Source organism: Pezoporus flaviventris, unplaced genomic scaffold, assembly GCF_033815535.1.
Source record: "Pezoporus flaviventris isolate CSIRO_AGI_PZ_B2104156 unplaced genomic scaffold, CSIRO_AGI_Pfla_v1 ptg000001l, whole genome shotgun sequence".
In the NCBI taxonomy this organism is placed as follows: Eukaryota; Metazoa; Chordata; class Aves; order Psittaciformes; family Psittacidae; genus Pezoporus; species Pezoporus flaviventris.
The window spans coordinates 26980441-27007566 of record NW_026892549.1 but is presented as its reverse complement, the minus strand read 5'-3'; the positions used below and the strand labels follow the sequence as shown (position 1 = coordinate 27007566).

Below are 27126 nucleotides of genomic sequence, written 5' to 3'. Positions count from 1 at the left end.
ATGTAGCCAGACCAGACATGACTAACTGGAATATGGTGATTTCCCTTAGAAATGCTTTTTTCATTACAGTGGAATTTTTTACAGTCTTCTTTTTCTGAAGTTACCTGGTGGAGTTCACCTGCTGCTGTGAGGAGAAAGAACTCGTGGTATAACAAAGTTTCAAATGAATACTACTACACAGTGGTGGTCCTGGCATGCAGTTTTGAATTGTGGGATGGTAGATTTAAAATATACATGTCATACAGAAAAGACAAAAACCCAGAAAGTATCAATGAAAATAATACTTATATTTCGACATTTTTTGCAGGATCCTAGAGTTGCAAGAAAGCGGAGATTTGGATGTTCTTAAACAGAAATGGTGGCCACGGATGGGACGTTGTGACCTGAATAGTCATGCCAATGCACAGACAGATGGGAAGGCACTCAAGCTTCACAGTTTTGCAGGAGTTTTCTGCATTTTAGCAATAGGCCTCCTTCTTGCATGCTTGGTGGCAGCATTGGAATTGTGGTGGAACAGCAACCGTTGTCATCAAGAAACACCGAAAGAGGTCCATAACTTTTATTCTTATCACAATTAAAAGTAGAAAACATGAAAGAGAGTGAAAGTTGTGGGATTTTAGGTGCTCTCATACAATAAATTTGATTTATTTTGATTCGCTGTACTAAGCTTTGCATATAACTTTTTGGGTGGTTGTTTCTAAACAAATAAAGAAAGCAAAACACGTCTTTTGTGCACATACAAGGTGCCAAACTGAAAGCCCTGGATACTAAAGTCCTCTATTTATAGAGCAGATACAGCATGGGCAGCAGCAGTGCTAACTTCCACACTGCCCCACCAATGTGCCTCAACCCTGACCTGGAGAGACCACCTTTAGGGATAAGAGAGTAGTTCAGAAACATACCCTCGGCCTCTCTTCTGCGAGTGATGGGGAGGCCAGTCATGGGCATCCAGTTGTGCCATCTGTGGTAATATTTTCTCTGATCTGAGACCCCATCCATCGGCTGTGAGAACCATATCCATCCTGTGCCGGCTGTGCAGCTGCCAGCCAGCTGGTAGCTGTTTTCCTTCACGGCTGACCTAGGCTGAGTTTGAAGAGATAGATGAGCCATTAAAAATAAGCCAGCTAGTTATTAACTGAATAAGCCATATTGCCATGAAACTGTTTCTTCCTTTGAAATCAGTTTTACTTCTAAAAGTAGCAGTCTCTCAGTAAATGGACCTTTATATGGTATATTTCACCAAGGAAAATACATCTGAATTTCTTGGGTTTGAAGTTTTCATGCACAGCAATGAGTAATATTTAGCAATGCTATGATGGAATCAGTCCACACTCAAATCCGTCTTGCATGAAACCCGTATTTGTTTACATAGATTAAATGTTTAACAAACTAACCTCTTGTAATCTTGGAGGCACTGAGGCATTTGTAGATGCTTTCATGTTGGAACAGATGTTTGTTACAAGCAAATAATAGCAGTGAGCTGCACTACAGCTGGAATATAGTACATAGCCCATCAATGCCAATCTATGTTTCTCAAGTTGCCAGGAGTACTGCACTAATTGACATACCTATCACCTGTAAGCAATTGTGGCAAATGGGATCTGAAGATACATGCTGCAATCTGTAATGTTGTGAAATATTTTTCAGTAAGGTTCCATTCTTCTGAGTTCCTGCTTCTCCCATTTGAATCCATCCATCAAGTGCTCAGTGATAAACATCTGTACCATGTTTGTGGGACAAAGCTGCAAAGTCACTTGCCTGTGGCTCTGAAATACACAATAGTGAAAGGGAAATTTTGGTAAAAGGAGGCATATCTGCTTTGCAAAATGCAGCACTCTAAAAGCAGGCACAGGGAGAGCACCAGTAGGTACTCTTATTTATAAAGAAGCTTTCATATGAACAGAAGTGCATATTTAATTGCTTTTTGGTTAAATACTGTAGCATTTTTCCCTGCTGTCTTGTAGAAGTCACTTCTGCTGTAACCCAAAGGCCCCACGCCATGTTAGCATTGCTAAGACGCAAACGCTTGCAGTAGTCGGTTCACTGCCCACTGTGAAAGCCAGGCAGAGCAAGGGGCAGGGATGTTGTCTGAAGTATCCTCATGCTGTGTGTGCACAAGTATTTGTTTTGCCAGTTTTGCAGTGCATTCCCCTCTCCATGCTCAGGGACTTGTCTTTGTGTGACTTTGTAGAGTGAGATGAGAATATGCCCCAAAGGCAGTTTCATATAGGTAAGGCAAAATAATTCACTCCTTTACTGCAAGGCGCTTTAAACAGTTTCCATCTCCAAGAGTCTTACTGACTTTAAATATTTTCTTTTTGCCCATACCCTTAATTTATCTTTTTATAACTGTAAGAAGGATTATTACATATCTCCGCCTACCCCATCCCATCTTTTCTCCCCTTCCTGTACCTCTTCTATTCCTTCACTTTCCCTCCAATGCATTCTTGATCTGGGTTGCTCTGTACAACCTCTTTTGCTGTTTCTATGACAAACAATAGAATACTTTTAAGCATCAATTTTTTAAAGTATACTAAAGCTACTCAGCCGGTAAAGCTGTACTTGGGAAGATGACCTGGCAAGGGAGCTGGGTCTGCCCTTAGAGCACAGCCAGCCTGGGTTAAGGGAGGCAAATTAAAGTTAGTGCACATGAGCAGGCTCAGGAAAGGTCAATGATGGGGGTACTACTGAAAGAGGGAACAGAGTCAATGGGCGCCCCGGCACAAGTAGGTGTTGAGGTTGAACGAGAAAGTGTGTGTTCCCGAGGACAGGGCACAGGGATGAGAACTCACAGGCCAAGCCATCAGGAGGTTATGTGAAGCCAGCAGGATGGAACATAATGAGGGGTCCCCGAAAAGGACAGCTGGGTGCAATGCAAAGCTAGAAGCACTTTTGGATCAGGTCAGAGCAGCCACAGGGATAGGTAGCTGCTGCCCAGACCCATCGATGGGCAGTTTTCAGAGGTCTTCTGCTTAAATGTGACACACAGGTGTTGTTGTTAACAATCTAAACTCTCTTTCCACACGGTTCCGCTGCGGATTGGGTCGTGCAACACATTAACCTCAACCCGAGCTCAAACCGCACACCAGAGGTTGCTCCAGCTGCAGCAGCCAGGCCCGTGTCCCCGCCCGGCGGCTCCCGCTCCGGCCCCGGCCCTTGTCTTCGGACCGGGCGGCAGCCGGACGCACCAGCCGCCGGTCGCGCGCCGCTTTCTGATTGGCCCGAGCGGCCGGGACCCCAGTAAAGCAGTAGCGAGTACGTGACTACCGCGCCCGCGGTTAATGGCTGCCCGCCCCACGGGGTGGCGCCGCGGGGATGAGAGCACGGGGCCTGGCCGCCGTGAGCAGAGCGTCCTCTGGGGTAAATCGGCAACTGAACGTAGCAGGTGTTTGTCGGTAGATCAGCGGTCAGAGGCATTTTACTTATGTGGCATTAGGGGAGGGATTGAAGCGGGATTGCTGCTGGCTGCTATGATTAAGATAGGAAACAAAGTTTCAGATGGTGTAAACTGGTTGGTGTGAATTGGTTGAAGATTTTAAACGTATTTAGGAGAACCAGGTTTCAAAACTTAAGAGAGGGCAGGATCCAGGGAGGAGGAGAGCCTTGAATCTCTGAGGACTCCCCTGATTGAATCAGGAGCCGTGGCTGAGTATTGTTTAGGGGACTGAAAGCAAAGGCAAGATTTGATCTCCAAGCTTTTATCTCCAAGAGGAGTGGTTTTGGGTATCTTGCTTCTGTCTCTTGGTATTACCCAGCTTTTCTACAGCAGTAGCTGTAGTAAGCGAGTTACCGCATGCATAGCATATACAAAACACTAAAACCTACCTGTTAGCTGCATCTGATACCGCAGACATGTCAGTTCAGTAAGAGCTGCAAACTTCAGGTCATGCTTTTGATTTTCTTCTGCTTTTGGGAAGTCTTTGGCAAAACATGAGTGTTATGGTACCACCTAAACACTGTGGGAACTGGATTGTCTTCCAGTCTTTGTTTTCTTCTAGGAAGTGCAGACCTTGTGGAGGGTCACAGGAGGGACTGCTTCTCTTGCAGCCTAGGATTAGACTTTGGTGTCCCCTCATGATGCAAAGGACAAGGAGCTAGTGTTTGGCTTCTGTGATCCTTACCCTGTTAGGAGCTTTATAAATCCATTATAGAAAATTACAGTGGATTCAGGATTGAGTGAGGACTTGTCATTAGTTGCAGAGCCCAAGTTTAATGTTTTCTATTTGGCTTGACCCAGTTAGATAGGCTGTATCATGCCAACAATTGACAGTATATTGAGGTGTTAAAAGACTCAGATGATGGTATAAGTCACAACATTTAATTACTATAAGCATGAAAAATGTAGTATCAACTATATAACTGCGAGGAACAGAAAGCCTGTTCTTTGAAACCTGATAAACATAACTTGAACTTTGACATTAGAGACTTGATAGGAAGAGTTAATCCAGATGGAGACTAGTTCCAACTGGAGTATTTTTTACATTGTTCGCATATGAAGAAAATCTGCCCTGCTCAATTAAAAAAATATTAGTTTCTACCTCCAGGAAAGATAGACTTCCTTTACTTTCCCCAAAACATGGTTGCCATTTATTCACAATTCTGTCATGCAGGCAATGGTGAAATTTCTTGCTAAGAGAGTGAAGGCTGGGTTGGTTTTCTTTTTCAAGATGTTACTGAAGATATGTTTATTCTGTTTGAAGCAGAATTGTAAAAATATTGCTAATGAGTTATGTTGTAAATATCTTACTGTTATCCCTTTTAATTCTTCATTTAATCCTTGTCAGATCAGATTAACAAAAAAAAAGATTAGCTACAACACCAGGAAAAAATGTACAGCTGCAGTGCTGTACCACATTTTTCTATTAGGGCTCAAGTTTGTAATCTCGTAAACTTGGAAAGAGATCTAGTAATGTTTAAATGTCCTTATTATTTTATAATTCAGGAAAATTTAAATTTGGTCATCTTTCCAAATCAGATTTTCTAGAATCTGTAATCATCCTCTCCTAATTGTTATTAATACCTAGCCATCCTATACCCTATACAGTGAAATTTAGCCCGCTCATACATCTATCCCTGTGTGTTAAAATCTGGAATTTACACAGCTGCCACTCAGCCTGCGATAGTGATACCTAATCTGTAGACTTTGATAAGGCTCAGAGATTTTGGGAGTTGTAAAATAAAAAAATGCAAGTTAGTATTTATTCTGGAATTTCTGTTCAGTCACTCTGTGTCCCTTTTAAATAACTGAGAAATCGGATAAAGTTACTGAAATCTTGCCTGATAGAAATGTTAAGCTTTAAATAATTATCTCTAGATTTCTATATCTTTTGATATGAGTCCTACGCATTTATTTCATGACATCAGTAAACTATAATATAATTTGGATCATTTAGCTTCCAAGGTCTTTGCCACATCATCAGGGTTTTAGTGCCTTTTATTCCATTTGACAGACTGAATGACAGTTTTTAAATCTTCATTGTCAATATGAGCAAGTGTTGCCGCTTATTGCAGCGGAGTCCCCAGCATCCTCTGCGCTTTATCAGCTGTCTTATTGTGATGTACTGTTCCCCCTGAAGATTATTACTTCTGAGATCTCTTCAGAACTACGAAGAGAGTACTCCTAGTTCATCCACATACTATACTCCAAAACAATGAAAACTGAGAAACAAAGATAAAATATCATATTATGAATGGAAAGAAAGTTGAATTCCCGTATTTTTCACTGTGCATGAGATATACTCACTAAAAACATATTAACAGGAAACCCCACAGCAAAGAAAACTAGTCACTTATGCAGGGTGGTGGTTTTTTTTTTTTGATAAAACTGATACTTGTTGCATCTTCCAGAAAGGGTGATACTGATTCACTTATTGTTGATACAGGTCTTGAAACACAGTGTTAGAATGATCTCAGGTTCTTGGTTTGATTATTTTTTAGCTCAGATAATATATATTACAAATCAGAGGTTTTTCTTCCAAACTAGTTGTGCTCCTCCTAGCAGTATGTTTCAGAAACTATACCCAAAGTGTCTGCAATTTTGTAGTGCATGAAGATTTTGGGGTTTTACTGGTTAAGGAATAGCATAATTTTTCCAACTAATGAGTTGCTACTAGTCACTGCCTCATAGCTTGTATCAAATTTATAATTCATTAACAATCCCAGGCTCCGCAGCTTAGTTTGTGTTTTCTTAACTTTCTCTTGCTTTTGCAAAAATCATTTTATTCAACAGACTCTGTTCACTTTTCTGTTCTCACTTTTTATTTTCAAATGATAAAAAGGGGGCAGCAATTCAAGTACTGTCCAGAGAACACATTTGTGCACTAGTAACAGCATCTTTTAATTCCTATTTCCTGCCAGTCCCTGCTTAATAATATTTAAATGTTGTTGAATCTCAAAAAGTCTAGGCTCTGTAATACTTCGTAGCTCTATAGGACAGAGGGATATAGCAAAATTACTCTAAAAATTATCAAAAATATCTTGGCAGTATGCAGGATGAAAGAAAGAAAACCTGTATTTTTGGCCAGGGCAGCCGTGTATGATTTGCCTTAAGTTACCCTCTATCCATTTTCAATTATATGCGAATTCCAGCCTACCTCAAAAATCCATATTTCCAGCTTTAGCAGTGATGAAAGCTACCCGCTAGAACTCTCTTCTGGTATTAGAAGATTATGAAGCCCAGTGTACCTTAGAAGTGGAAATACGAGCTAGCAAATGCGAGTTCAATGGATTGAAATTTGTCACTGTAAGAATTGTGATTTGCACCATATTCATCTTACTTCAGTTCTCCAACCAGATACTTCATGGCGATCCAAGCTTCCATACTTTCAGCATGGTGTCAGCAGTGTTGTTTTTTATTATTAAAGAGTCTTATGCTTTCACCATTATTTTCACCTTCCTTGTCTTTTTTTTTGTCACTTCATTTACCTTGTCACCTTTGTGTATACTTTTTTGTCTGATAATTTTATTTCCTCTGGGATGGTTCCTTTTGAGAATGAAAGGAAACATGAGATCCTCAAACTGGTATTTTACTTTCCCTTCATTGCATGTCCTCTATATTTTATCTTGGTTTTATTTAAAATTATTTTTTTCTGTATTTTTATGACATGTCTGAAAACTTTGTACATTTTTTTTTTGCTCAGTTGCGTATAAATGATCATTTGTTTGTACCGCTGTATTGTATTCTACTATGAATAAATAAAGTTTTTTGGGGAAAATGAATCATTGAAACACTGGCAACATTATGCATTTTAATGCCATCTTGAAATTCAGTTTCAAACTAGCTTTGAATATAATAAGCTGTGAAACTGTTCTAAATAGCATTTTTAAATCGGCAAAGCAGTGTTAGGAATCAGTCATGCCAGAATCCAAAGTTTAATGTTGTTTGATAATGAAATATAAGCTGGAAAAATCTGTTAAAGGAAAAAAAAATAAAAAGATGATATAATATATAAATTGTTTTGTATAGAAACTGATAATAACTGGAAGGGCATCTTAAGTAACTCAGTCTTGGCTTTTTACATGAATGAACAAGCAAGATTTTCTTCTCAGCTATTATGTAATATCTGGTCATAGACAGTATGCTTATCAGAATCAAATGAAATCAGTCAACTCTTCCTATTGATTGCCATAATTTTAGGTCAAGGCTGTAATGATTTAAAAGTGACATGTCATCCCTGTTATTAATGACACCAGGCCCAGGCTTCTGCTACCCAAAGCTGTGTTGAAGCACGCAAGTTTGATTCTAGCATATTTCTGTAGCTGCAAGGAAGGGATTTTTGTGTTTGGCTTAATTTTTCTCTTGGTCATATCAGAAAATTCTGCTAATGGGATTCTTAGGGATATAATCTGGACTTACTTAGCATAAACCTTATGGGGGCCAAAAAAAAAGAGTATTCAACAGAAATAAGCTTAAAAAATTAATGTTGCCATACAGGGAAGTCAGAAAGTAACAGTCTGTTTTGAAGTTCCAGTTTGGTAATGAGTTTAAGTACTTGCTTGTGTTGCATTATATCATCCATCCCAGAGAACTTCTGTGGCTACTCATGTGCTTGGCATGAGCTTATGTATTTTACTGAATTGAAGCCTTAATGTGTCAGATTCTTTTAGATTCTTCACACAATGTTTACAGAGCTAATGTTTGTATATTTTATCTCAGCCTACAGTGCTATTTTAAAGCTGACTTTTTCAGGGGGGTTGAATGTTCAGTGGTAATGAAATCAGTAAAAGTTTAAAATAAAAAAACATAAATGTGACTTTTTTCTCAATTTTTTTTTTGTTTTTGTAATTTATAAAATGCCTTAGGCCTTGATATCCAACTAAACATTTAAATGTGTATGTAAAACTAAGTAAGAGTATGTACAAACTGAAAATTACATGTTCATTGAAGTGATTTGAAGATTGAACTTACTATACAATAATATTAACAGGCAATTTATAAATCTATTTATTGAATTTAAATAATTTTATAATACTTGAAATAATCTGTGCTCAATATTAGCAAAATTTTAAGAAATCACAGGTACTAATAGTGTGGAAAATAGATATATTTAAAAACCAAACATACTTGGGTATGATTTTCCTTAAGTTCAGAACCATATTTATAAGCGTGTATATATATATATATATATATATATATATGAAAGAACTACTCAAACTTACCCAGCATAACAATTACTATTTCTTCGTAAATATTCAGTATCCAAGAGTTCTGTTATGGGTAACTGGTGGCCAGATTATTATGATGCTATGTATTTTCTCATGTTCAAATAGGAGCTTGGGCAGTTTCCAAAATACAGTCCCAAATGGGGGTGCAGCAACCTTTTCAAAATGCAGGTTTTAATTAAAACATTTGTGGTTAATAGTCATAAGTAAGAATTTTCTAAGACTTTCACATATCTGAAGTGGAGAGGCTTTGCAGTGCAAGTATCACAACTATCACTGGGCATCAAACACGTTATAGAAGCAATTGCTTATGTCTCCTGTGACAGCTCCCTCTTGCGCTCCCAGCATAATAGGGAAAAATGGGAACTTCTGAGATTTGGATTTGACTAGGCTGGAATGGTGAAGAAGGATGATGATAGAGCAATCTGTTACGCCTGATGCTCCAGTAGAGTAAATCAGACTGATAAAGGGTAGCATTGCTTTGCTTTGGGCCCAGTAGAGTGAAAAGTTACATCCCTTGTGGACTAGATAATAATTTAGGATTTCAAAGCTGTATAAAGCAAGGTAAAGAATCCATTAAGTTTTAGTGAGTTTTGGAACAGAACCTTTGTGAATTTAATCTTTACTTCATAAAAGAATAATCTGTCACCTTGTAGGGTCAGTTTAGATATTGTTGAATTCTGAAAACACCACCCTTTTCAGGCCATTTTCTTTGGCTGCGGTGCCTAGAATGTGCTATTTCAAAACAGAAATATAAAAAGTAATAAGTATATGTTTGCTAAGAAGAGTGAAATATGGATTATATTATTAGCCTCACTATCTTGATCCTTTTTTTTCTCCCCACATCTTCCTTTTCCTGTCTATCTGGAGATGGCCAATGATGTGAGGTTGGGCCTCAGAAGCATGGTGAGACTTCATAATAAACGAACAGATAACTGGTTTGTTGTTGAAAATGCCTGCAGAGATGAATTCTTGCTAGTTTTCTCCTCATCTTTGCCTCTCCTTGGAACTCCCCTTGAACCTAACCTTTGTGTTGTTGGAAATGCCTGTAGCTACAATATATGCAGTTTGTGCACAGTAAAGGTTTCTCCACCTGCAACCTCTCCTTTCTCCTAGGAGTTCCTTTGCAGAGACATTGGCATGCTCATCAACCAGCACTCATTCAGTACTGCTCTTTTCTGCTTGTGTTGAAAAATGTTCCTTTGCATTCTTTTACTGTTCTGTTTATTCTGAACCTCATGAAAACTGTGGAAACATCTGTATAATGTGAGCCAGTCATTCATTTTCTTTGTAGTTGAGTTACCAGCTTCTAATGCTTGTGAACCAAGGTTGGTAAGGATTTCAAAGCTTGATTACCTCAGCATGAGGCTGAATGTCCCCTTTGATACTGAGTAACAAAATGAAGGTGCTATCACAGTCTCTTACCTTGCAGGTTTGAGTCTGCTGTTGGTTGTGAGGACTGTGAGGACTAGCCAGTGCTTCTCTGTGATTGCAGTTAATGGATTGTGATGAATGTGGGAGCAGATCACTGAAGGAGACTGTGGGGCTCTTGCTGTCATCTAATGTGCGATGCTTGTCCCATTGTTACTGTGTCCTGCATATTTATTCACACAGTACTGCAGCATACAGATGCAGGTGAAGAGAAAAAAGTAAATGACAGATGTTTAGCTGTTTTAAATTGGTGTGCATCATAAGCATCAGTGTCCTAGTGGGGACATGACATCCAGTGAATTTCTGGATAGGGCTCCGAGACACGAACCATGGGACAGTTACAGCCATTTTAAGAATTAGCTCCCTGGCTAGGTGTGATCAGGTTAAGGGAGCAGTGCAGGTGTGGGAAGAAACGATCTACCGCATGAAGCTCCTTGCTGTTCTGTAGCAAATCACTGTTACTTGATTGGTCTTTAGGTTTTTGATAATAATTTCTTTCATCAGTTACAGATATTTTCTGGCTGTGGGTAGGTGGGAATGAACTTTGGCGATATATTTGAAACAATTTTGTATCACATTAACACTCTTGGCAGTTTCTGTTAATTCTCACTTTATTTCAGGTTTACTTAGAAGGGAAAAGAATATTACTCTTTCTTCATATAGGAATTTCTGCTGTTGGAGAGCATTTCATAATGAATAAGAAGGCCTTTTGTACATGACTTTTTAGAAAGCTTTGTTTCTTTGAAAATAATCACACATTGAATGAAATTAATATATTTCAAAATTTCCATTTATTTTATTCTTTCAGTTGGCCCACAAGTCTACTGGACCTCAGCTGATGTCTCAATGCATTTTTCTGACAGCTGTTTTATGGATGATAGCTTAGTTAATTGCTAATTTAAAATACATGGTCTAGTTTCTACTTAAAATAGCAGAAGCTTGATTGCAGACTTCGGCCTATTTATAAAAGCAGTTTTTCAAGTAGACTCTTGAGGTGCATCACACTTATTTCTAATAAGATACTATTATGGTCAGCCCAGTTTCTAGCAGAGTACATTCAGAAACAACAAATTTTATGTAACATTAAGTGCTGTTTGAATAGGTCAGTTGCCTGTGTTAAATTAATGACAGGAAACATACATCATTGCTGCATCTGTTTACACATCTGTCTGCATTTCACTGCATTGCTGTCTGCAGAATCTCTAGAATAATGAGTGTGGCAAACTGAGTCATATTAAAAAGGGGTTATTTGTATTAATATAACACCCTACTGTGTTGTCATTGTTTTGCAGAATATCTATTACATATATCATCACTGCTTTTTCTTCTTGAGCAAGCCAATTATGTCTGGGTCTGCAACTCTGTCGGAGCCTCCTGAAATAAATTAAAATTACAGTTTTACATATGCAGTAGCTGTAGCTGAAAGTAATGATAATGACCCTGAGTGAATACAGAATTTCAAAATAACCTTAAACAAAGGTACATATGCAGAGCTCCTTCATTTCTCCTTAAATGTTTCAGTCCATGATTTCTGAAACCCCATGGACAGAAACTGGTAGCTGAGTGGAGCTGTGGGTTTTGATGCTGAGCTAGGAAGAGAATAGCCTGTGGATACCTGAGTATGCAAACTTTCCTGTTTCGGTTTTATTTCCCTGCTTTGTTCTTCAGCTGTGAAGCATGTCTGTCTGTGCATGGAAATGCTTCAGAGACTTCCTTTCTGCCTAGCTGGGTACATGTGTGCCTTCCATCATCTGTGTTTCATGAACACTGAAACTCGATTTTTTTAACAGATGCATATGGGTTAAGAGGTGTTTTACATGGATGGTAGAGGGCCTGGCTTGTAACCTGGTTAAGGCCAGAAGAGAAAATGTTTGTCAGAGGCTGGAGCTTAACTTAAATTTTGAACCCCAGTCCTAATCACAAAATTGCCTTATTTTTTTAAAATAGTTCTTTCACTAAGTGAAAATGTAATATTAGTATTTATGTCTTGGTTTCATTTTCTCACCGAAAGATAATCCTTCATATTGTCACCCAAGACAGAAACAGACAAACAAACGAAGCAGAAATGTGCCATGATTGATGATTAAGACTGCATTTCTTTAAAAGCATTATTTTCTGTATATCTCCTGCGGCTTATTAAGAACTGCATTTTCAGGCTTTTCATACTGGGCATACTTATCAGCATCTGCCAGGGAGGTATTGATGCATTCATGATAGCCCCCCAGTGTATGTGCCTGACTGCCCATATTGGCTACATTTCTGAATTTTTAGTACTTGGTATTTAGGGTCAGGGCCATTGGTCTTTTTCTTCTTCACTAGTCTTGTGGGGGGTTTTTTGCATGTGTGGGATGCAGATACAGCTTATCATAGTTTTGGCATAGATTTAGCATAAAATTTCTGCAAATACTAGGTCTTCCTTTTAGGGCATTTGTCTCCCTTTTTGGCCTTACTGAAACTGATTGTGATGTTTTTTATCTCTTTGAGTGGCTTCTCTTGAGCTTCACGGTGAGATCAGAGAAATCATGAGGAAGAACAGGAGGCCACATTAGTGTCTTTAATAAAATATTTTATTAAAAAAAATCTTGTCTTTGAAAAATTCCAGCTGTTGCAAGCCTGGTAGCTAAACAGTCCTACCTTTGTATTAATTGTGTTTGGAGTGATGTAGGCAATTTATTGAAAACATCAGCTGTAGGTCCTTTCCAACACTCACTGAGATGTCTTTCAAATTTGATGTTGACTCGAGACCGTCCAAGTAGTTACATATTCTTTCATCCTGATTGCCGACATGCTGTCAAAAGTCACAGAAAATAAGCTAGAAAAAGATATTTATTACTCTGTAAATCATCCTTTCTGCATTTTCATCTTGCTATGATTTCTCTCCATGTGCTAAGGCCAAACATGGTTATTCCTGAAAGGGAGTTGTAGTTTCTTGCAGGTGCGTTTGTGCAGGGTTAGTTGTCCCTGGATAATTCTGGTGAACATCATTCAAGTCCATATCAACAGTGACCGTGGTGTGCTCCTGCTGTCCATCACAGGCCACTGAACCTGTCGCTCATGATCAAGTGTTTGGGACATATCAGAAACATGTCCTTCATTCAACCTTCCAGAACTCGGACTCGCTGGGGAGGAATGACATTTAAATTGGTATTTATGAATAAGATAATTTCCTGACCAGAAGCAGTGTCTGGTTAGTTGTTTTCCTTAAGTTTGAGGGGAATAAGCCTGTGTTTGTAATTAATTTTCCTTACATGTGGTATTTTTTCTTTCTTTCTTTCACTGATTAATTTCCTCAACTGATCTATTTGGAGTACAACATTAATACTGAAAACAGAATCATGAAGGTAGCAAAGGAAAACTGTTTAATCTCTTTCTGACAACACAGGTATATACATTTATGCAATGTAGCTATATATGAAAAGTGAATTGGCATGTAACATTTGAGATGTTATATTTATAGCGTTAATTTTTGTATATTAAGTACAAAAAAGAAAGGGAAAACCTTTGGTAACACGTCTGTTACAGACACTGAAGTATTAAGTTTGGAGCTCATTCATTCAGCTCCTGAAGAGACCTAAGAAGAGCAAAGTGGAGCTGAAGCTAGACCCTCCACTTTGGGTCTGTTTGGTTTTTTCATCCAGATGCCAGGCTTGGTGCCTCTGCCATTCCCTAGATCCAAGAAGCAATTATTAATTTATAGTAATTTATTAATTTTAATTCATTAAATGCAAAAATAGACAATAGCTACAGCATTAGAAAGCTTGAAAACCTCTTGAAGTGCTACATTACCATTTCACAGTTAAAGTGACGAAGTCTCAGGATATGGGAAAAAAAAAGCAAGCTAACTGTTTAAAAATTATACCAAATGGCTTACATTTAATGAGAATTATAGAGCTAAAAATAAATGAGGACTGAACTGACAAGTGAGAAAAAAATCATAACTTTTAAGATTTGCCTTTCTGGCTTTATTACCATTTAACCCTTTTTACATTTACCTTGGTAATTTTCAGTAAGTAACATATGCTTTGTTACTGAATTTTCCAGGAGAACAATAAAGGAAAGGAAGATGAGGTTTACAGAATTTACAAATTCTGAAAGCTTGGCTTGTCAAATAAAGCTATCCCAAAACCTTCAGTCCTGGAAATCTTGGGATTCAAGGCAGTTTTCTAGTGACGTAATGACAAACTAAACTTTTCAAGCGTTTCTAATTTTTATCATAGGGTTTTTTTAAGCATTTGAAAAATCATTTCTTCAGCATTAAGATAGTTTCTAGTTTCATACAAAGCTTGACATTTAGTTGTTTAGCTGCTCTTCATATAATAAGACAAAAAAAGAGAGGAACCTTTAAGAATGTGTTTTATTATTCCTCAGAGACAGGGTTGTTTTCCTCAACCTTTACATGCATTTTATTTTAATAACAAAAAGAATGAATAACGTGAACTTCTGGGTTCTTGGAAGCCTTTAAAAAGTTTTCTCCAATCTTAATAAGGCCCGAAAGTTGTCCTTAATGCTGAAACAAGAGCTGGAAATAAGCAAATTACATCTCCACCCCTACCTTTTGAAAAAGCCCAAGCATTTACTTCTCAGCTTACTTCATAAAGTGTTTTGTTGTAGATAAAATAGGATGTCTGAGTGCAGGAATTACTTCTTTCTTGATAATGAAAACTTCAGTACACTGAAGCATAAGTTTATACCGTGAAACATACGCAACTGCAAATCCATTTTCTTAGGAATGTGGTCCCAGTCCAGCTGCTGTGCTGGACTGTGCATAGCAGAAGAGGGCAATCCTGTTAGACCAACAAAGGGAAATATTCCAAGCGATGTTACCTTAATAACCCCTCTGGTCTGGACCAAGAGATGTCTCTTAACAGCATCCCATCTGTGGCTCTTCAGTTTACATCTTCGAAGACCTAAGCTAAATACATTACCAGGTTTAGTTTATCCTTTGAATTCTATCACCTTTTGTGCGCAGAGGCTCCAAATGAAGAGCACACTTCATTTGCAAATGTATTTTTCCTCTGCAAAATGTTAATCACTGCATGTCGCAAATATTGAAACTCTACCTTTCCCTCTGGCTTGGCTAGTTATCCCAGTCATATTATATTTGTTCCCGTAGCAAAGCAGGATACAATGCACTGAGGATGTGCTTACAGTCAAAAAATACAAAAATAAATAAAATGCTGATGTATATTTTCAATTGAAATTATAGAGGTCAGAAAAATGCAACTGAGTTATGAACATTTCTTCAAAGTCTTATTTAGGAAAATTTGTTGTAGTATTTGCTCAGTTCTAACCTGAGTTCTATACATTATTTTTTTTATTTTTTATTTCATAGTAGGGCTTTAGCAAGAATAGGGGTCCCAGATAACTAGAATGCCAACTTGGAAGTGTAAATCAGGCTTAGCAGCATTTTTGAGAAAAGAATTAGTACAAGTAACCTCAAGAAGCATTATATAATGGGCTTCTGGGAGCTAGCTTCCTTAGACACAGGCATTGTCACAAGTGGCAGTACCTGAAGTTCGTGGATAAGCAGAACTTTGCAGCAAGTTTTTATTAGCAGACACCTGAGGAAAACACAGCAGTGCACAACTGGGTTTCTGTGCAAAAGAGAGCTCGAGCCCTTACTCCCAATGGGGGACATGGAGGAACACTTCTCACAGTTGCCCCCAGTCCACAATTTTACCTCAGGAGAGAGAAATAAATAAAATTATGAATTAAATCCATGTATTCCTCTGGCCATTGTACCACAAATCCTTCATTTACTTAGCCACAGAGTTTATGAAAAAGCTTCTGTGTTATCATCTGTTTGGTGCATTGTCTGACTTACTTGAATAAAGAGCCTGACAAGTCAGGTACAGCTGTTGGCAAGAAGAAATTACCACAGCTACAGGGGTTATCTGCTAAAGTATTGTGTGGTCCCTTTCTGCCACAAAAGTAATTTTTTTTTAATTTATTGTTGATTGATTTTCTCTAACTAAAAATGATCTGGTTATTTGCTTAAAAAAACCCCAACAACGGTATTTTTTTGAAAAATAGGGTTTTTCCCTTTGGTGAGGGAGATGATATCCCCCAGGTTTCTGTGAACTTCCTTGCGATTTGGGTGGATTTGTGGTGTATATGAAATAGGAATTCATTTTCTACTATTAGCAAAGGAGATGCAGTGTGCAGCTCAGCCCCGTAATTGTGGAACAGTTATACTCCAGCTGAAATCAATGCGGATTTAGCCTAAGCTAAGGACACAGTTTTGGGCTCATTATCATGTAACACTAGTTCATTTCCAAATCCATGCACAGATCAGCAAACCCAACAGTTCTTGAGTAATGTAGACATGGTGTTAAATTACAAGTTTAGAATCAAATCTGTAGTTGACATTGCCTGGAATCAAGAGCTTTGGAGCTGACTTATCAATTTACAGGTTTGCATTTCAGTGGAGACCACTGAAATAATACTACAATTCTCTGTGCTCCACCTGAAAACAACTGACAAAAGATCATGAGGAGTAGGAGGAAGTGGAACCTTATACTTCTCTGTTCCCAGAACCTAGTTTGTGGTATGAGTAAGAGCATCTGTAAGACTGCTGGTGTTGGATTTAACAAACATTTAAGCACATCTTGATCTGAGGACAGTCAGGGATTACTGCCGCACAAGTTTCAGGTAGTCCTACTTCTTAGGCTGGAATCTTGCTGGCTGCCTAGTGTAATTACAGGCTTCTGTCCGAGAATTTCTTCTTTTCCAGGATTGTTGAGCTTTTATAAATGCTTTGCTGCTATTCTGTTGTATGTTATACTTGCATCAAATAACTACAACTGCAGATCATAGCTGTGGTTTATGAAATATAGAGAAATGATGCAATATAATATCTTTTTATTGGCAATACAATGCTAGCTATTAAAATTCAATCATACAGCATCCCAGGTGGTTGGCATTACCCTGCCAGTTTTGTTGCTTTCCGATTTGAGCATCCTGAATGCCGCACTGAGGTGATAAACAGCCCATTGTAGGTCTTTTCTACTTTAGGTTTTAAAGATGACTTCTTTTGCTGTATTTCCTCATGGAAGTTAAAACATTTTGAGTAAGTGGTCCTGAAAGTCTGTTCAAGAGACTGCCCCGGGAGCCTTAAGCAATGCATTCTTAGAAGGTGCTGCTGCATTTGCTAAGGATCAGTGTTACTTTCCCAAGCTCTGACCATACAAGCTTTTACCAGATGACTTGTCAAGGTGGCAGACAGTTTATAGTTGGTCACACAACTATTCAAAACAGAAATGAGTCATCCCCTCTCCAGGTCTCCCTCAGTGCTGTTTCAGTGTTTTGTAATCTGTGCCACACAGGTGACCCAGGGCTTCCTGCTGGGAAGGGAGACTTTATCACCACAACCACTAGATTTTGGCACATGAAGCCAATCACCCTGAAGTCACCTAGGCTGTGTATGGTGTTTTACTGACATGTTCCTTAGAAAACATACTGCAAGTAGATAAGACAGTGGTAAGCTGTGAGTGGTAATTGGTGAGCTGCTCACTGGAATTTGGAGTCCCAACTCACTTGTTTGTCTGCCATATGCTTTTTTGCTGGGCTTGTGCAATGTGAGCTAAGGCCTTGTGGGATGTGCTGGTCCCTGGTGCAAGCTCCTGTTAGCTGAACCAGAGCCATCAGTTTACTTCCAAGGATGGTAGGTCTGACAACATCAGGGCTTTTGCAGGCTGAGATTGAGCGGGTGTTTTCTTCTGTGTGTTTCTTAGCTGGAGATGTTGGGCAGACCTTGAGATTTTGCATATGCAGAGATGAAACTGAAAGGATGTAATGAGTGAAGAGCAACTCCTGTCCCACAGAGGAAGAAGAGGGCCGGGCATGACTGGAGATTGTGTTTGGACTGATTGTTCTGGTTTCTTTCTCACTAGGACAAAGAAATGAACCTGGAGCAGGTCCATAGACGCATGAACAGTTTAATTGATGAAGACATAGCCCACAAGCAAATCTCTCCAGCATCCATTGAAATTTCAGCCTTGGAGATTGGTGGCATGCAGCCAGCTCAGACCCTGGAGCCAGTACGTGAATACCAGAACACACAACTTTCTGTCACTACCTTTTTACCAGAACAGACAACTCATGGTGCCAGCAGGACACTCACAGCTGCGTCAGGCAGCAACCTGCCGCTGCCCCTGAGCAGCTCAGCCACCATGCCCTCCATACAGTGTAAACACAGGTCACCAAATGGAGGACTATTTCGTCAGAGTCCTGTGAAAACCCCGATCCCAATGTCATTTCAGTCTGTGCCAGGGGGAGTCATTCCAGAAGCAATGGAGCCCTCGCATGGAACATCCATATGACGAAAACTAACAATAAAACAACCAGCAGAGCTTTTTAATACAAAATTTAAAAGAAATGAAAAAAAAACAAAAACAAAAACAAAACGAACTCTCACATTTTTCTTGTATATACCTGTAAATAATGAAAGAATGAAGTGGGGTAAAAGTGTATTTTGAATATTCCCAATTTTCGAAGTAAGTAAAAAACAAAAAAAAAAAACAAACAAAAATGTATGAATGACTTTGTAAATTTTGTTCTATATGAATAAAAAGGCAAACTACTTGTGATCGTTCTCAAGTGCCAAAGAAGACCAGTTACTGGGACTGAGGGCCATACATTGTTTTTTTTTTCGTGGATTTCAACATTTATTCTCTTCCTGTTTTTCTGTGGGTTTGGTTTTGTTTGTTTGTGGGGATTTTTTTTTTTTTAAAGAAAAATATGTATCTGTTTCTTGCTAGAAGAGCTGTCTGTGCTCAGATCTCTCCTTTCCACAGAACCCTATTTTACAGTCAATTTTACAAGGCAATTCACTTGGAGAATGTAAGAGCTGGTATTGGTGTAGCAGTAACAAAAGTTTTAAATGTGAATTATAAACCAAGAAATGGGGAAAAGAAAAAAAGTAAGAGAAATTCTCCCATTTAGCAAGGGATTTAAATTTCCACACAGTTTCTAAGTTTAAGTACAGGATTGTTTAATTGTGATTTTATATGTCTGCTGTGCTGTGTGGCTCTTTTTATTTAGCCTTCTGTGTTTTGTTATATATATAATGTATATTACGTATATTATATATATGACATATATATATAAATGCTTTAATAACAGGTTTTACTTTAAGGAGAAAGTTTTTAAGAAAAAACTGATCAGCTCTTTTTTGCGTCTTGTGTACACGACCGCAAATGGGGAGGAACCAATATTTGAAAGGAGTGAGCCAAGGAAGAACAGGAGATAATGGCACTGCAGTGACTGCCCTCTGGTGCCATCTCTTTCTTTAAGATTTCAAGGAATTTGCTGCATAATGGATGCAATGCTTTTTGTTAAAGTCATATTCCTGAATGACAAGGCTAAGGTCATGACTATAAGCACAGCTTTGCTTTTTTTCCATTGATTTTTGTAAAGATAAACATTTTAATGGCCATGTCTATAATCTTAGTAGAAATGGCTATAAAATGTTTGAGGGTTGTTTTGTTGTTTTTTTTTTTGTCTATGAAACACAATCAGAGGACAAAGGTAGAGCAATACTTACAGTGAATTTAATGTCTCCTGCAAAGGAGAAGGAGCAATTTCATATGACAAAAAATCAAAACCAAACCACATTGTTTCCTTTCCACATAGTGGTTCAAATGCCCAAGAAGACTGATACCCAATGCCCTGCCCACTGTTGTTAATGTACAATCACTATCTTTCAGAATTGTGACCATTTAGTGTCTTCTCAAACATATCCATATAGCTGGGTTATAATTTCCCTTTGTAGCTGGATTTCTTCACTTTATTAGAACACTGCTATTTGTGCAAAGGGCTGTAGATCTCGGTGCAGCAAAATCAATGCCTACATTAAATTATGTTTGAACAGAGGTAAAATCTATTCACATCCCAAGAAAGTCAGCAGGAAATCTGGGTCAGATTTTTTGACAAATAAACATTCCATTGACTGCTTCTAATCTGATTTGCATAATTACACAACAGGTACATTTATGAGATGATAAACGCCCTCAAATTCTTACATTTCTAGTTTAAGTGATAGGGAAGAAAAGCGAATGCGTGATTCAAAACCAGCCTAATGGAAGCACATACTCAGCATACCACTTTTCAAATGAGGAATATTGATGGTGAATTTAGAGAAAGAGTATTTTTGCAGGGATTAATTTGTCTTTGTTGTCAAGCTGGTTCCTCATGAAGACAGTCGATTTTGCAGCTTAGCACAAATTATACTATTAGCTTCAAACTAATTAAAAATGAATAATACTGCAGTCAGCTCCCTAGATTTATCCTATTTAGAGACTTGGCCCACACAAGCTTCGGATTCTTTTCTTTCTTCTTTCATCATAGTTATCACAATCTTAACAAACCTATGGCCAAAGGAAAAAATAGACATTTCTGCCACTGATTTTTTCCTCACTTTCCATAAATACACTAATTAGTTATGGCAGAAATAGCTTAAGAAAAAACCAACAAAACAGAAAACCCCCACACCTAGGTACCTGTAAACACTATTAGAAGCGACTATTTGTATTGGAAAAATCCCTCATTTCTATTATTATTTAAGATTTTAGCAGATGCAGATGAACATGCTCCAGATGAGGTGCAAGGAGATGCTTGTGTAACTATGGGGGTGCAATCTGCAAGCTAGGGCTTGGCTGGAGTGGGTATTCCATCCCCAGCAGTACCAAAGTGAGCTGGCCATCAACCCTCGTCCTGAGTATCATCCAGAGCAGGTTGGTGAGTAGCAGGCTTGGCCACCTCAGCAGCATGAGGCAATCACACAGCCATGTCCTCCCTTTTGGATGGCGAAGCACAATAGTGACCTGCTGGTGCATAGTAGCATAGCCACTGCTGCTGGTTCTGCAGCAACATTGTAAGGAACAAGCTTGTCAGAGGCTGTCCGAGTTCCTTTGCCATTTCCCCACAAAGCATGCTATTTATTTGCTGCAGCACAGATCAGAATAGGGAACTGAAACCCTCCTTTACTGAGGCATCACTGATTTCATAAACCATCTTAATTTTTTTTTATAGTAGTCTAAACAATGATACTGAATAAACAACTGCATTTGTAGAATAAACTGTGAATACAGTGTATTTTGGGGATTAGCATTCTCCATATTCATTGTTCTTTTGGCTTAGTCTTGCTGTATGCTGTAGAGTTTGGAAGTAGGATTTAACTTCTAAACAATGTTGGATCTCACTGATTCTAATGAATAGAATATGACTCACCTGTTTGAATCCTCTGCAGAATTACATCTAAGACAATCAGGATCTTGAAAAATCAAACCACACAGACTTCTCTCAGAAATGTATTTAAGCATGTGTGTAAGACCTATAAGAAAGCAGCTGTTTTATGCATAGGTTGAAGTGCTTTGCTGTTTAATGACTCAGTTAAAAGGCACATCTCAAATTAAATATAGGACTAGTTTCAAGCAAGTGAGTGAGCTCACTAAGCTCTCTGGGGCAATTCAGTTGCTTAAGGTTAACTGTCTTGAGTGCTTTGCTGCACCAGGGTCTCTACAGTAGAAGTAAGGCATCTACAATGGATCTGTCATTGTCTAGTAATTGTTTATATAAAAGTTAGCAAGTCATAGCTTGAGCTTGTCAACCACGACAGGAAGCTATTCAATCTTTCATGTGACGGTGGTTTGGTTTTAGATTATTTAAGCAAATCACCAGGTTCTCCTTGAACATAAACAGTATTTCTTTCCCCGTAACTTTCAGTTTTGAAAGTAAATGCAGAATGTATCATTTCCATATTCTGTCTCCTGTTTTATATTTATATCTTCAAGTTGACACATCAAAGCATTCACTTTCTATATAATATGTATTCACCACACACTCATGCATATATATATATACATGCGCAGTTACTCACAGAAGAGGTGAGAAATATAACTTCCATGTGATGTAAATGAGCATAAGTTCAAAGCCCTCACAGAGCTGTGCTGATTTACACCACCTGCAGGTTTGACCCTTCACTTGTAATATCAGGCAAATTGATGTAGAAAAAAACTTGCAGAAATTCCCAAAAACTTTGAAGACCAAACTGCGTCCTTGATTTTTAAGTGGAATTTCCCCTGAGTGTGTTGAAAAAAGGAATAATATATGATCCCAAATATTGCAGTTCCTCCAGGATGTTTACACTGCAAAGGTGGTTGTACATGAAATAGAAATTGAGTGCCTATACCTTCCTTCTATTGTGCTCTTTTGCTGATGAACTTTCGTGAATAACATCTGTGGCAGAGCACTTGTAGTGCATCTTGTTCTATTGTTCCGTTAGTTTAGAAATGACTTTATTTTCATACAAAAATGTGACTCTGTTTCTTCTATTTGCTTGCAATCCATGGGCAATCTGCTTGCAATCTGAAGAATGCATTGCTCTTACTTCTTAGTATGTCATGTTTTTCTATTGCAATGGAAAAAGAGTAATTGTGCTTTTTAATTTCAGAGTTGAAACTTGATAGAACATTTTTATGCTGAGTTACAACAACATGTGTGCAATACTTGTCCTGCAAAGTGAAATTCCCAATATCTGCCTTGCTTTGATAACCATTGCTACACTGTAGATGAAGTTTCAGCAAAACTTTCAATCTCTCACTTTCTCTTAGTCTGCTCATAGAATAAAACACTTAAATCTGGGTTCTCACCTCTGTAAATCAGCATCCCTCTAGTGAAAGGGTCAAGCATACTAAGTTTAAGTAGGTGAAGATTTGGCTTTTAATACTGGGCTTGAGAGCACTGCTTCCCCTGAACATATATTCAGTGATAGCTCTGTAAAGGAAAATGTTTTGAGTCTCAAAAATTACCTCAAAAAAGGAATATTTATTACTATTCTGAGGACTTAATATGGATTTCAGTTTAAACTGTATGCTGAGAACAAATTTCTTCTTAAAATCTGTTCAGTTTTAGGTATATCTCTCCTCTAAGAAAGGTTAAAGCTGTTAGCTTGGTGGCAAGTGGAGCATTCCTTTGAAAGGAGATCATGTTACTGGGCTAGTACAGCAACCACAGTGCTCAGACCTTTTTAATTTATTATGTTCTGCTTTACTGACTTGAATGTATGTTGTGGGCAGCTAGAGAGTGACAGATCTAACCACAACACATTTGAGGGACCTGTTGAGGGACCTTTACCCAAAGAATCCACATCCTTTGGCAGCCAATGAGAAGGTTAGAAGAAAACTCTTAAGAGAAGCAAAATTAAAGGTAAAATGAACATGAGGTGAAGGGAGAGGGAGAAAAGTGTGGATACAACTCATATGTCTAGCAAAGCTGTATTACTTCTATTGGAAGCCTAGATTCCATCATACAAGCAGTGGCCTCAGTTAATTGCTATTTTTCTTAATTTTTAGAAACAAATAAAAAAAAGCATTTGTTCTACAAGAAACAGTTGTTATATTATTTAAGAGTTGGAATTATTTGTTTGATGATGCCAGTTTTTTGGCTTGATTCTCAGCTGGGGAAAATGGGCTTCAATCAGTGATTTGAACCTAAACCAGCTTTAGGCTGCTTGCTAGATGACACTCCTAATAGCTCTTTAGGACTGCAGCTGTGAAAAATCAGTCTCACTCAGCTACCCATAAACCTCTAACTTTTTTTGGTCTGGATAAGAGTTATGGTTTAGCAGTATCAGTTGTATATGTCTCTGGATTCCTGGATAAGGATGCTGCTTTGCTACCGCTTGTGTTGGAGGAAAGCAGTGCAGAAACTTGTTCTCTCCAAGCTTGTAATTTAACTGATAACAGGAGCAAGTGATGTGTAAGGCTTTAGTTTCTTACTGAGTTTTATTTTCTCTTAAGTTTACTGTCAGGCTGATGAGAAGGACTTCTTTATTTTTTTTATTTTAAGTGTACACTTACAGGGCACTACTTAAATTTTTTTTCCCTATTTAAACTGAAATCGGCTTGCTTAGAAATCAGTGCTGGTATTAATTTCATGTCTTGTAATGGAGCACCACCGTAACAAACTTATTTTGCCTTTTTTTTTTAAAAAAAAATCTGTTTTTTGTAAATCTCATTGGAAGATGTCTTATTTCTCAGTAGCTGTTTAATTCTTTTATTACAGTTATAAAATTCTGTAGTTTTGAGGGCATCAAGGCTTTTATCTGGTTTGTTTTCTATATAACGTAAAGGGGGGAAATGAATCCTCACAAACAGATAAACACAGACATGGAAAGTAGCAGGGTAGGGAAAAAACTTGAAACTAAAAGAAAGATGTTTGTACATCTTGCTGAAGTTTCAATGGCTTGGATGACTGGGATGGAAAATGATTTCTGAATGTATTATACTGACTACACTGTAGAAATTATCTGAAAAGTTTCTAGGTGGGAAACCACAAATCGAAGCTCAACATGCCCTCAGGTTGTTTTCAAGATAAAGAATGCCTTTTTTATTATTGCTTTGTTATAATGTCATAACTGAAGCTGTATGTGGAGGGATATGGCACCTGAGGCTTTAAAACAGCTTTAGTTAATTATCAGGCTGCTTTTAGACTCTGAGTCTAAAGTCGCTCATTAAAGGAAATATCTTTGAGATTTTCTGTATCTAAAGATTTTCCTTAGTTTGTTTCTTTCTTGTAAAATGTATTTATTTGTTTTCTGATGGAATTATATTTAAAGCAGTTAAGTATAGCACAAAGGAGCCCAGCACTTCAGGTGAGAACTGCAGCTAAAAGAACAAGAAAGCATGCAATTGTGACACTGAACTGTGAAGAAGAGAGATCCCAGATTTATAGCAATTTTTTCTATATATCAGCAGAAAAGCCTTGACTTCTGTTTAATGTACCTTCTATATGATTTATATTGGATCAATCCCATCAAATTAAATACTTACAGAAGCAAAATATTCCAGCCCACCAAAGTGCTGAAATGCATATTTCCAAATAAATCTAAGCAGACACTGGAAATGTTTCCTTGTTTTATACAGAAAGCATCATTTTAATCTGCTCAACTGGGTATACTTACTAGTAAAAGGTCTGAAAGACGTAACTCAAGCATTTGGTAGTGCTGTTTGGAACCTAGACTCACAGTGCCCAGGGCTCATGAAATGGTGTCGTATCCCACAGCGATCAGTATTCACAGTAGCAACGCAGGGAAATGGGGATGATATTAGGCTTGGGAACTAGTTTTTCATCCTGAGACATAGTTTTCACCAATGAATAAATCAGAGAAAAAATAGGTAAAAATCTTATTCTGCAGTGACAGACCCTTTTCCATCTTGGTTACATTAGCAAGGATACCAGCTGGCTGAGCTCAGCCCTGATTCCTGCTGATAGACCCCAGCAAAAAGGATGGGTGTGTCCTGCTCTAGGTGGAGGAGAGCAATGTGTGCTGTGTTTGTCTATCCATCAAGGTACTGCTTTCCAGTGTTGGCTATACTGTTGCTGCTTTTGGGTGGATCATGTCTAACAGGAAAAACTCTCCTGAGAAGCCTTGGGTGTAGGCAAGTATAGTATTTGCAAGCTGTTGAAAGTAAGTAGTTCCTAAATTTCAGCTGCTGTTTAAGAACTGGCCAGGAAAATATATTTCAATATTCTTCTTGATTGTAAAGCCAGCTTGAATTATGCTGAGAACCAATTTTGTGGAGGGTGCTTTGGTTGTGAAAGCTTTCAACTTCTGGTATAGCAGCCGCTAACAGGGCAATAGACATGGTCAGATGCACACCATGGGGACCCTGAGATGATGGCAAAGCGTGTGTGGAATGAGGAGGCATTTGCTGTGAGCTTCCTGGAGAGCTTGGGCCTGCTACAGTGGTGGTGGAGAACCTCAGAGCAGCAGTGGGAGGGGGAGCTGCTGGGGAAGGGGATGTGAGGCAATCCCAGAGAGCTGGGAGAGGCAGAGGTCTCTGGAGATGAGTGCTTATGGTTCAGGCAAGGTGGGAACTGCTCCTCAGGAAGACTTGGTGAGGTTTGGGAATAACATGGGGAATGTGCCGTATCAGAGTGAGAATACACTGGGGTATGAACCGTGGGCAGGGTTGCTGGATGCTACTGTCATTGTTTACGTAAAGGTTTCCTAAAATCCAAATCATGCTAAATGGGGAAACATGGCTCAGACTGATCCTGGCACATTGAGAGAACAAACAATGCAGATGGGGCTGCGAGTTGCAGTTTTAAGTCCGTGCTGTTTGATTTCCCTTCCTGTTGCATCTCTGTAGATTGGCTCACTTGTGTCTTCTGGGCTATGATTGCCCAGCGTTTACTCGACTCTTTGACAGGAGGAATGTGGTTTTACAACACAACAACAGTTTTCTATTGCACATTTACATTCCTATCTTTGTCTTGTCATTCATGTCAAAACGTCAGGCAGAGAAACATATGCTTTCAAATGGAGTTTCTGCAAACCGTTTGGATCAATAAGGGCTGTCTATCTGCATATTTGTAACATCTGTCACAGAGGAATACGAAGCTCTATCAATTTAGTGGCTTAGTAAACCATATTTTACTCCAGACTTAGCTTGATCACGTTCAGTGACAGGAAAATATAGGTGCTTTGGGCACTGCAGAGATCTATTGAAAAGCAAGTCCTGCATTTTGGAGAGTAGCGTTCTCATCTTTTGCATGCAGCAAATACGTGCTATCCTGACAGGCTGAGTTATCAGTCCCTAGATATGTCACTGAGCTCATGATGGCTCAGTGCAGCTGCTGTTCATCCCTGGTCTGCTCTGAAGGCTAGTGCGGGCAATAACAGTTACTACAACACAACACCTGAAAAACTGCTGGGGTGTCAACAGCAGTTGACAGCAAGAAGGGTTTGGAGTGGGGTGCGGGAAGTGTCTGGCCACAGTCCATGGGTGCAGTGAAGGCAAAGGCTCCTCTGTGCACTACCTGGTGGGATTTGGAGGATGAGGTATGCCTCTAAGGTCTGAAATACCTTAGCCAGGAAGTGGTGGAAGGCAGCGATAGGTGAGAGATCTTAAAAATAAGGAGAAGAGCAGGTACTGGAGTATGGGGCAGGTTAACAGCTTGCTTGGCTCCAGATCAAAGCTGCCGAAGTGGTGTATGTATGTTGCTATGAGAAACCGTGAGGTTGCAAAA

The 27126-nt window shown here is 38.7% G+C and overlaps 1 protein-coding gene across 3 annotated transcripts in view; it reads left to right on the top strand.

Moving 5' to 3' along the window:
* GRID1 (glutamate ionotropic receptor delta type subunit 1) overlaps positions 1-23479 on the top strand; it is a 596456-nt gene extending 572977 nt beyond the window's left edge. For all 3 annotated transcript variants that reach the window (XM_061449455.1, XM_061449436.1, XM_061449445.1), the window contains 2 exons: positions 308-548; positions 17985-23479. In XM_061449455.1, coding sequence (XP_061305439.1) covers positions 308-548; positions 17985-18413 — 670 coding nt within the window. In that variant the 3' untranslated portion in view covers positions 18414-23479. The remainder of the gene's footprint in view (positions 1-307; positions 549-17984) is intronic.
* The last annotated feature ends 3647 nt before the right edge of the window (positions 23480-27126 follow it).